Genomic DNA, 12,280 nt, shown 5'->3' on the forward strand with positions numbered 1-12,280 from the left:
TATAACCTCGACAATATAGTTACCTAAACTAGCGATACCTTTATGCTGTAGACTTAAACAGCAAGTGCAAGTTTTGTTGAATTATTCAAATTGTTTGCAGCAAATGTGCATTTTAAATCTGCGCTGTACTGCTGCTACTGGACGGCATCCGGTTCCACTGTGGGGCACTCACTGCCTTTTGTCCCTGTATCAGAGAGTTTACAGAGTTGCAAGGGATAAATGCAAATTCAGATAATTTTTCGGGCCCCCATGGGTCACCACGTGTGATTGATAAATAGGTGCCTGTCTGGTAAATATATATGTAACTGACAGAACCATTTCCAGGCTAGTTCCCTTACTGTAACAGTAATTCGCCATATATATATATATATATATATATATATATATATATATATATATATATATATATATATATATATATGTATATATATATATATATATATATATATATATATATATATATATATATATATATATATATATATATATATATATATATATATATATACACATGTATGTATGTATGTAAAGAGAGAGCGAGAGGGTTGATCGTCTGCGGTTTGCCCGCCCCTACTCTATAGTTGGTACGCCACTGAAGCCGTCACCATGCGGCACATTTGCGCTCATTTCTGCGTCAGTGCACCATCGACTTCGCTCTGTGAGCATGAGGTACCCTTTATTCTTGGAGCAAAGACGATAGGGGACTTAGTTGAACGTCCATGTGTGGGTTTGCCGAACGGACTCTTTCTTGAGTATATCTTGAAGCAGCGCGAAGAAGAGGAGTGTCGGAACAGACAGGTTTGCGGAAGTGTTCTTTACGTGCAAAATGCACAAGCCGAACTACCCGTTAAGGGTAACAGCGTCCGAAAAGACCTCGTTTTAAGTTACATGTTGGATCTTTTCTGCAAGGTCATCTAAAGAAGCTGCCAGTGTATGATCCGTACCGAGTGAAAAGTTCCGAAGAATTTGTGCATGAATAAAGCAGACCATGTGTTACAGATGTTAATGGAGTCAACGGGTTTTCTGTCGATGTGGAATATGGGCATTATTAAGGCCAAAGCTTTAGACGCCTCATGGGACGAAAAATTCGATGTCCGACCTTATGGCACCAAAAATCGTAGCGAGCCGAACCCTCGACCTTTGGTGGGAGTTAAACCGATGACCTTTGGTGTTAAGGCGAATTAGGCCATCAATTTCTTTATCAGAAAGCGTAAAGCCGAGACGAAGAAGAAGCGTCAGCACGACCTGTGCTGTTAATTACGACAAAGTTAATTAAGAAACGGGTAATTAAGATACAGTTAGTTAAAGCACTCGAACCAACGACCTTTGGTGGAAGTCGAACCACTTCGAGATATGGTTGAACCGGCCATATCTTCAAGTTGGATTCCAAATGACATGTGAAGGTCGAGAGTCCAGCCCATCACCTCTGGTGGAAGTCGAAGCTTGACGTTTGGTGGAAGTCAAACCCATGACCTTTGGTGTTCATTAAGGCAAAGTTAGTTAAGGCACTCGACTTTTGGCTGAATTCGAACTCACGACCTCTGAGATTAATTAAGACAGTTAATTAATGGGACTGCTTTGCAACCGATGTTTAAGGACCTAGTTTTTTATGGCGCAACGCAAAGCTCACCCTCGGTAGTGTTTACGTCTACAGTGGTTAGAGCGTGGATATTAAGCAGAATTTTTCGATCTAAGCAGCCTCTAAAAAACTAAGAGTCCCTCCTCCAGCAACGCTGAGAAGGGAGATCGATGTTGATAGCCCCCCTCGCAAATTGTGAAAGCCGCCCATCGTTCTGCTTTCACAGGAGTGAAAGGTTTCACAGGAGTCACAGGACTGCGGTTAACCAGCTATATTTTGGCCTTTTCAACCACTTTTCAAAATAAGAAGCTGGTGCAATTGTTATATTAGTGCCGCGTTTTCCCCCGAGTACACGACTACGTCATGGCTGGCTGGCCCCCGTCGTCGTTGTTCTGTTGACAGAGAGCCAATCCAACTCATCGAAAACGAAGGCGAAGGCAGCGCCACTTTTCTGCTCATTACGAACGAAGGTTTATCTGCACATTGTAAGTCAGGAAAAACTTATAATAAAAAAGTACACTGCATTTGAATACTAATAAAACGACCAGGAACCGCGTACACTTGTACAAGGTCACGTGGTGGACCTCTTGCGCAGTTTCGTGTTTTTCCCGTGTGAGGCGCCGAAGCTCATTTTTCGCGACATTTAGTGATGAATTACAGGTCTAAATCCACGTTTAATGACAAAAACACGGCTCGTTTTAGCCGCTACGATAAGGCATCATTCCATCAGCGGGGTTATCTCGATTCGTGTTCTGAGCGGTTGTCTGTCCCTTTACTTTACTTACAACCTTTCGTGGGAGTTGAAGCCACTTGGAGAGACAGAGAGAGAAGAAAACTTTATTGAAGGCGTAGATTAGTAGCTGAGATGCTGGCAGAGGAGCTAACGTCCGCTGGAGGCCATCTGGCCGTAACGTGATTAGCCCACTCTGTCAGCATGACCTGGCATTCCGAGTCATCCGTTTTGATCGCACACTCCCAGGCCTCGAGCGTGGGGGCTTGCCGAGGAATCGTCCTTGGCGGGGGCTTGGATGGGCACCCCCAAAGTATGTGATCTTGGTCTGCGGTTAGTGCTTCGCAGTGCCTGCAGTTAAGTTTGAATTATCGCTTGGAAATTTCCGCCAACCTGTTGTGGATTAGCACGGATCTAGTCTGTACCCGCCGTAGAGTCGTGGCCTGCTCCGGGTGGAGAATCGTGCTCGGGAATGTATGCCCTCTGCGTGAATACTTGTAGATTTGCGTGAGTTCGTGATAGGTAATAGGGTCATGCCGGCGACCCGGGTAAAGAAGCAGCTTACCTAGCCAGCCGCAAGAGTAGCACATAACCAGGAGGTGGGATCGCTCGACTCGGATGGCTGGCTTGAGCCCATCCCCACCTATCACGAACCGACTTGAAGATTTGGGCGAACCGACCATATCTCTAAGTTCGATTTCAACTGACATCATGAAAATCGAGAGTCGGACCCTCGACCTCGGGTGAGAGTCAATCCCACGACCTTTGGTACTATTAAAGCGAAGTTGATTAAGTCCCTCGAACCCGGGATCAAACATGGATATATGAGCCAACGGTCAGATCTCCAAGTTGGAATTCAATTGCATCGTGAAGGATGACAGTCGAACTCACTACATGTGCTGATAATTAAGGCGAAGTTAATTAGGATGCGGTTAATTAAGATAGAGTTAATTAAGGCACTCGAGCCCACGAGCGTTATTTTGAGAAAACAAGTAATAGGAAGTAACAATGCATTAGCATGAAAACGTCATGTAATGAATACCTCGTGAGCGGGCCGGCTTTCGCCTTATCCTCTTTAGCGCAGGCTAAAACGACTGTCAACTGTTTCACTTCCCAGTGATGGTTTGCTTGCTGCTATACGTAAAAAATATGAATCAAACAAGTGAACAAGAATTTCAAAAGTCAGTAGGCATTAACGTTGACATTTCTATCGCCTTTTAGAATTTTATCTTCATTCAACAGTCATTTCCCACAAATGAAATTCCTATATCTAACACACCGGTATTTGTATCGGACCATTCATTGCACCAATTCTTAGTGATATATTTTTATCAAGCGTTGACAACTGCATTTGCGGCGTTCTTGTTGACTCACTAACCACACGCATTTATTTCTACGTGGATCGCTACCTGGTCTCGCTTCAATGCGAACTAAGCGTCGAAAGCACAGCGCATACGAAGCTACCAGCACTCGGCGCACTTTGTCGACATTGCAGATCGCTTTGAAGATATGGGCGCCCACGCGGCGTACCCAGCAGCCGCCGGTAGTGGCAGGCTAAAGGCCCAGTTTGGCCTTGGCTGAGCTTGAAGGTCAGATTTATGGAGCCGGACGTTTTTTGGGTTTGTATCTGGAGTAGTAGAGCTATGGCTATAAAAGCAGGAAAAAGGAGAGACCTGCGCACGTAATGCCATATGTTCCCAGAGAGAGTGAAAACAATGGTAGGAAAGGCAGGGAGGTCAACCAGAACAGCATCCGGTTTGCTACCCTACACTGGGGGTGGGGGAAAGGGGAATAGAAAGAGGAAGAAAGGGAGAGAGTAAGCACTGAGTACGTGTGGGAGGGACACCGTACATAAGGACACTATAAGTGGTCATTTAAGCCCGTGTCCTTCAAGTACCGCACTAGCGCACGAATCGCTTTTCGAGCCAGTGACGGGTGTGGCCACGGTCCGAGTATCTTTGACTCGGAGAACGGTCTCGAGTCCAGTCTGCGTAAAGTTGCCCGCAGAGAGAGGCGTTGGACATCGTGGCGAGGGCAGGTACACAATAGGTGCTAGATGGTCTCCTCGCACCCACAGGAGTCGCGCATCGGGCTCTCGGCCATTCCCATACGCTAGAAGCATGCGTTCGTGAACGCCACTCCCAGCCACAAGCGACACAATAAGGTGGCTTCGCCGCGGGAAAGGCTAGATGGCAGTTGTAGCCGTATCGTGGGGTCCAGTTTACGTAATCTGCAATTGAAGCCACTTGAAATTCACAGATCTTGGGACTTCTTGCGCGCAAGTCATATGTTCCCAGATTATCTCATAAACTAAGGGAAGCGTACTGGATTGCTAAAGCAGACGATAAATATTTCAGCGATAAATGTGTCTGGCAGGACTTGAGATAAATGTTCTAGATAAACACCTGTAGTTGTAGGCATGGTACGCATGCCCTTCAACCTTGTGGTTCTTGTTGGTGCTTTTGGCGTATGATAAAGCTGGTCGTTTCTTCAATAAGTTTTCAAGTTGGCAGTTCAGCGCTCGTCCTGATGTGTTTGATTTCGGTTCCTATCCTCGTCTTTTTCACGCTGCTTCAAACTATACTCAAGATGAACAAACTCGCCCAAATCAAGTTATTATTACTACAGATTATTTCTTAAATTGGTCCTCCAACTCCAGGAAGCAATATTCGCCACCTCCAGTACCGCTCAAATGAAGGCAATTCTTCCACTCGACCTCGAAAATACTTTTATAACGTGCATTATGACAGCATGTTAGAGGAGATCCAAGCAAAGAACTGTGGCGCCAGGGTACGTCCGTTGTTTTCTTCCCAGCCGCACATACTGTCTCAGCTTGGGTGGCGTCACATCCCCAAACTACGATCATCCCCAACGCGGCATTCCACAGGGCTCTGTACTGTCGCCATCTCTTTTCAACCTCGCCATGTGCCGCATACATCGAGCGCTGGTCACCATCCCAGACTTACACTGCACTATCTACGACGACGATATCACCCTCTGGATGATTCGCGGCTCGGGGGGACGCACACAAGACACCCTGCAACATGCTCTAAACCGCATACATCACGCTGCTACCCAAATCGGCTTGCAATGTTCTTCCACCAAATCGGAACTGCTACTAGTTCACAACTAGCTATTGCAACCACCACGATAAAACTCGAATATAATGGCCTCCCTATAAAACACACAAACTATTCGCCTCTTGGGACTTCACATCCAGCAATATGGTGGTGGCTCTACCACTGTCAATCGCCTCCTAAAACAGGGCGAGCAAGTTTTCGGCATGCTCCATCGTACTTCCAATTCCTCTCGTGGGCTGACGAAAAAAAGGACATGTTCAGACTCTGCGACGCCCTTTTAATATCCCGCCTCCGCTACCATCTCCCGTACACTCTACTTACACAGCAGCAGAAAACCAAGTTGGACGCGCTGATACCTAAATGCACCAAGTTGGCTATGGCCTTCCCCTTAATGCTGTCAGCCAGCGCCTGCTCGAAATGGGTTGTCACATCACAATTGACGAATTAGTGGCCATCCACAGACGCCGTCAGGAAATCCGCCTCCTCTTCACACGACAGGGACGGCACATTTTTACGCAACTGGGCCACCATGTTCCACCCCCGCTCCCCTCTACGCGAAGAAACTTTGCACAGTGCTACTCGCTCACAACTTCACATATCACCACTGCCTTGCCACATGCATCCGCTACTAGATTCAGCACGACGCACCCAACGCACTGCATACTACATCCACTACATTGCCCACCAACACGTCTGAGGCACACACGGCCATAGCTGCCACAGATCAACATTCGCATGCCATTCGCATGCCATTCACACAGCCATTCTTCCTCCCGCTAACCCATGCACGGTGAAATTGCACGCCATAGCAGCAGCCGTCACCCACGCTCCTTCAGCTTCCACTGCCTCTGTACCCTTCATATTCACGGGCCCCATGGCAGCTTGCCGCGGCCTGATACATAACTCGCTCCCACACGACGTCGCTCAACAAATGCAATGCGACTTACACTCGCCTGTTGAAATTGTCTAGATCCCTGGTTACCAGGGCATGCCGGGTAATGAAAGGACTAAGCTGTTCGCCCGAGAAACTCTTTTCCGGCTTCCCATCATCACTGGATCGACCCACACGAGCCCCACAGCCTCACGTTCCTTCGAGCCATACAAGCGTTTGCGCCGCTTATTCCCTGCCCTATACCCAAACATCACACGTCAACAAGGCACTATCTCCGCAAAGCACAAACAGACACTCTTCCAACCCTAGCCCGCCTTCACATTCTCCAAAGTCTCACAGAAGAGCCCCCTGCTTACAAACACTGTGGCAATCGCCCAAACACCAATCATATCTTGTGGATATTCCGTCCTCCACCACCAAACCCCAGGAAGCTGACTACAATCACTACCTATCGGGAACAGGAATACCTGGCAGCGTACATCTCGTCCGCCATAAGGCACGCTGACAGAGGCGGCCTGGACTGAGGTGACCTGCTCAGTAATCCACTGAGCGACAATAAAGTTGTCTCTCTCTCTCTCTCTTGGTGCTTCATAGCTTGACTTCTAGTCTTCTTTTTCTCTCTGTTTTGTGTTGTACCACGTGTCTTGTTTTGACACGCTGATATCAGTGCATTTATATACCTCCTGACGGTGTAGAAGAAACAGTTATTAGTTTGCACTTTTCCGGGAGTCGTGTGTGTCCTTTTCTGTATTTTGTTCTTGTAGCCCGAGTGAAGCAGTTCCCTTCAACTTGAGCCTATTTCAGAGTCTGTGTGCGGCGCAAAACCTCGCACAAATTGCCAGACCACAAAGCTGCGCGATGGTGCAGTTGGTGCGCCTAAATGTGTTTTGCCGCAGGGACTTAAGTTCGATGCGCAGTAGCGGTTGATGGTGTTTTCTGTTTTCCTGAACCACGGCGAGAATGAAGATCAGAAGGTTGCCCGATGATCACGACGGTGACCCTTGTCGTCGGCGTAATTTAGTTGCGAGCTTCTAACTACTGTCGCAGTAAAATGTTAACCTAAGAGGTTAGATTGGAGAAACTTTAATAAAGGTCCTGCAGGATGCACGTCAGCGCGCAGTGGGCGTCTCCCACGCAGGGACCGACAGGGAGTACCTGGCGGCAGCAGCGCCTAAGAGAGACTTCAATACATTCGCCATGACTGCCCCACAGTACAATATTATCTCATGCCTTTACTCTTGTTTCCTTGTGTCCTTGATCGAAACTGCAGTCTACCGCTGATATTAACGCGAGAGGCTAATACGCCCATTGTTACATTTAATATATTCTCCGTCTTCCGCCATCAATGAGTCAGCACAATGCTGAAGTGTTGCCGTAGCGAGTGTTGCCACGTTGACGCTATCGATAGGATTTTTTTTTGTCAGTAACTCTACAGGGAAACCAACGGCTGAAGTAGTGCGGCAATAATGTGGCAATATTGCACTGACAATGATATGCGCGTCCTCTTTCAATGCGGAATGAGTAACAGTGCACATCAGCTGACTCAAATTTTGTGGCCAGAGGAAAAACTGTGCTGCAAAATTTGCGCAAGTGGGCGAAACAGCTGTCTCTCATTGACAAAGCTACAACAGAATGTATATAGAAGTACTTGAGCACCTATATTCACACTTTGGTTGATTACCAACCCAGCGGTTATTTGCCAGTACTTTGTAAAAACAAAAAAACAAAAAAACTAGCCTCGCATCAGAATAGTCCAAATGGTAGGCGGACGCCGAGCGAAGAGTTTAGGGAGTGCAGTCGGTTGTTTTAAAAATTGAAGGTTTTCCACGGGGAAAACGTGATGTCTCGTGCATGCACTCGACTTTCTGAAACAGTATCTTACGGTCACAATGGTATCGATACCTGTGTGCTCTCTTCAAGAACTGAAACAGCAGCGTCACGGCTAGCAGTGGCCTTTACAAAGTATTTTGCTTTTCGCTTTGGTTGGAATAGGGGAAAAGAATGGGGGAGGTGGGGGGGGGGGGCGCAGGCGACGCCTCGTGTGATGATTATGTGTTCCAGCAGACTCGTGAACCCATTCTGTGATTGCCCTCGCTACGGTGTACATAGACGATCGCTTGCCACTGCGCCAGCGCGCTATGAACAAAGACCATTGTCAGAACAAACCATTTTCGAATGCCCCTCTCATAAGCCATTGCAGCAGAGGACGGTGAAGGCGCTGCTACAACTCTTAGGGACAACGAAACGGCCTTAAATGGTGTTCGTTGTGCTACACGTGATCATGTGGTGCAATAGTCTGCGATGAGCAGGACCGGCTTTGATCGTGTGTCCGTGCTCTATCTGTATTTACCTTTCTACCTGTCCCTGCCCCTTCCTCCGGTGCAGGGTTACAAACCGGATTTTCAGTTCTGGTTAAGCTCCCAGCATTTCTCCTTTCCTTCGTCTCTGTCTCTCTCTCGCTCTCTTTGTAGTATAGTCGTCTGGAGAAGTGCCGTAGCCTATTGTAGAGGTTGTCTCAAAAAAGTCACAACATTCAAACAAGATAACATTTTTTTGTTGTTGTTGTTTTTTTTTTGCCGGTTGATGCTCGCTGAGTTTCGCATTTACAGCGCAAAACGACGAATCAGTAGTACTGCAGCGCATCGTCCTGTGTCTCCGTGTTTATGTGCCTTCTATTTTTTTGCTCTAGATACCCGTGTGCACATCGGGTGTTCATTAAACGTAAGGCATTGTGTGTCTTTTTTCTCAACATTCGTCCCGTTGAAGTATATTTAATTACACAGCGCCGATTATTATGTACACTTTATTTTCTTTCTTTTTTTTCATTGATAATGCAAGAAACGATGTGATGCAATATACGTATCATACAATAGGGCACACGAAAAGTTCGGCCAGAACCGTCCTATGAAGCACATACCCTGTTGATTCCAGAACTTTTCTTTTTCTTAAAAACAAGCAAAATACAGTAAACAAGAACAATACCAACAAAACAGAGAGGGGTATATGGTACAGCCATGAACGGTAAATACTCTCTGTTAAAATGTTGCTTGAAAACATTGGCTTGACACACTCGAAGTTGTACTATGCAATACCTTGTACAGCCGCGTGCGAATGTTCAGCCTATGACAGCGGGCTGAACCCGGCAGTAAATGCGAGGGCGGCAAGTTCTGCCCATTTTCGCTTTTATAGGTACTATTGTTTTGTTTTCTGTCTTCCTTCGATAACACATATAAAGGCTGTAGTTTATATTTCGTCGAACAGTTTCTCTCAAGTGAGTGCAGGCAAAGTTTTCAGCCGCATGTTGGACACTAAAAACAAATTCAGACTGTTAACCGTTGAATGCGGAAGAATTACAGCACATGATATCAACTATTAACTTGCTTCTCTCCGCCAGTTCATCCCGGAGACGAAACCCTTATTTTTTATTTATTTGACAAAGCGGTCTGGCAGTCACACACAATAAGAAGAAGAACCCTTGATGTTTTTGTCGTTCAAGCCCATAACAAAATTTTTTGCTTAGCTCAACGACAACGCCATGCAAGTATGCATTCGAGGTACACTTTTAGAGCAAACTGACCTCTAAGACTGACTGTGTAACCCCAAGCATCACCCCCAGGTGAAGCGGCTGTCATCTGAATCACACTATCGAGCTTTTTGCTGCAAACAAAACGCGGCGTCGGTGCTCTGGTGATGATCGCCTCCCCACAGCTATGGTGTCAACGTGATAACCCACGCGCACATTGTTTGATTAGCGCCCGCAAACGCTGAAAATGATGCCGTTAATGTATCTGCTCCAGAAGCAAGGTACTGCCATCTTAGTTTCAGTTACGTTAGTATTGAGGAACGATGTTCGACATGCGATTTTATTGTAAATCCCGCAAATTCTTTTTCTGGCAATTTTGCGGCGGCTAACTAGCTTTACGACGTCTTCCTATACATTTGAAGTACACTTACAACGAGTTCCGCGTCCCACCGTCCCCCTTACTCGCCATATGTGATTGGTCTGGTGGAAACAAATCTTTTTGAGAGACGTTATGTTTTGTAATGCGATGTTCGTGTTAAAGACGATTTCATGACCATACGAAGGAATCTTCATGTCACTGAGACAACCTGAAAGACGGCTTGCCACGGCAGGCTTAACAGATGCCACCGCAAACTACGTGTCCACCGCTTGGCACCGAAAATTGTTTCATTGCCAATAAAACACCAAAGCCTCTGGACAATGATACTTTCGTAATGTCCTTCTACAGATGATCAAGAGTTTAACGCGCGTTCAATACCACTGATACTTCTTTAATCTGGTTGTATTACTTTGCACAAAATGGTGGAGTTTCTGGATTGAATGCTTACTTGTACTTGTAAGTTACGTTTTTTGGACTACGCCGTTCACTTATACCAACTCTTTCACCCGATATTTTCAGTGACTTTTCCACAAGAACCCAGGCGTCACTGGCGGAACCAGAGAGGGGCAGAGCTTCGCTACAAAAAAAAAAAGAAAAACAAAAAGAAACTGCACGCAGAATCATGAGATAACGGTAAAATACTCCGGGGCACTCGCTTGACCTCCGCGTGTCCTGCCGACCAATATCTTTGGCCTTAATTCCCGTCAGTCCCTTCTTTAAACATCGACAAGAGTGCTAACCTTTGCGTTCCACGATGTGTGACAACTACCCATATGGCATGTAAGGGAGGTAGGTGTTAGAATGATTCCAGCTGATCACTTTGACTGCATTAACTTTTTTCCTATTCAGAAAACACTCGATAACTTCAAATCATCACGTTTCATCAAGCCTCCTAAATACCAGCCCTGCACGTGAAGGCTGTAACATCCTTCCACATCGGGCAAGGCCTCACAGCAACAGCCTCAAAGATGGCTCGATTCGGGTGTCTTCGCAATGGCCAGTGCCAGTGTCGAGTTTCCACCGTTCAGTGCAGCACATGTGGAGGCTGGAGCGCATCGCGGCACTGACATCCAACCGTCAGACGCCTTGCGTTGTAGCTGCTGCTGCGGCTGCTGCTGCGGCGGCGACTCCGTATTGAGTGTGGGTAGCGGCGTCTGCACGCGGCCAGAGGCCGTCTTCGGAGGCGACCGCATAAGTCGCTCTAGAGCAGCGAAGGGGGCCTCAACCGTCAGGTAAGCCACGTACGCCATTAGGATGGATGTCACCAAGATGCCAAAGTACAGGGTGCACTGCGAGTGAAAGGCAAGTCGACACATTGGCCGTCACTGCGCGTGCACGGGCGCGCGCCGTGCAGCACTCGACACTCACCATGTAGTAGTGGTCCAGCTGAAAGGACTCGCGCACGGAGGCCACGTGTACGTAGATGGGCACCGGATGCAGCAGAAACACCAGGTAGCTGAGCCGGCTCAGAGGTGTCATGACAGAAGACGACAGCATTTCACCCACCAGACCTGCAACACGTATCCATTGAGAATGTCCCCTCGATATACATGTGGCCAGCGTGCCAGCGAATGCATAAGGTAGACACACCCGAGAAGCGTCTACCGCATGGACAGCTGTTGGCGATTGTCAACTTAAGCTCGTAATATAGCGAAAGCGCGCACTTTTACTGGGAGTAGGTAAATGCCTCCGGTCGGCATGCGCGTACTATTTTCTGATAGGGTAGCTATACCAAGCGTTCAGCGAACGGGTGAAAAGTGCGCACCGCTTTCACACAAGAATTCAGGCGGCGTGCCTTTCGTACCTCGTCTAGATCGATGCTTTTGAACAAACACGCGTACGCTGGGCTGCACGTACGAACAACCCAGCCTGCATATCGCACTTACATGAGCTTGTCATGCGGTACGGTGATAATGAATGTTGACAAGGGAACAATGCTTTCCAAAATATAGCGCTCAATGTTGAGCTTGTACGTCCGCCTGCACTTGAAATTGTGAAACGAAGTTTCGGGAACAAGAACGGACTGCGAACAAGCAATATAAGCACTGTAACACAACACGTACATGCACACTTGCTCACGCACCTACTGTGCGCATT

General features: G+C 47.2%; 1 protein-coding gene across 4 annotated transcripts in view; it reads right to left on the reverse strand.

Annotated features, from left to right (window-relative positions):
* Positions 1 to 9,072: 9,072 nt before the first annotated feature.
* Positions 9,073 to 12,280, reverse strand: part of LOC135911997 (nose resistant to fluoxetine protein 6-like) — a 187,916-nt gene continuing 184,708 nt past the window's right edge. For all 4 annotated transcript variants that reach the window (XM_070521067.1, XM_065444373.1, XM_070521072.1 and 1 more), the window contains exons 14-15: positions 11,552 to 11,694; positions 9,073 to 11,472 (exon numbers count right to left, since the gene is read on the reverse strand). In XM_070521067.1, coding sequence (XP_070377168.1) covers positions 11,146 to 11,472; positions 11,552 to 11,694 — 470 coding nt within the window. In that variant the 3' untranslated portion in view covers positions 9,073 to 11,145. The remainder of the gene's footprint in view (positions 11,473 to 11,551; positions 11,695 to 12,280) is intronic.

This window comes from Dermacentor albipictus, chromosome 1, assembly GCF_038994185.2.
Source record: "Dermacentor albipictus isolate Rhodes 1998 colony chromosome 1, USDA_Dalb.pri_finalv2, whole genome shotgun sequence".
In the NCBI taxonomy this organism is placed as follows: Eukaryota; Metazoa; Arthropoda; class Arachnida; order Ixodida; family Ixodidae; genus Dermacentor; species Dermacentor albipictus.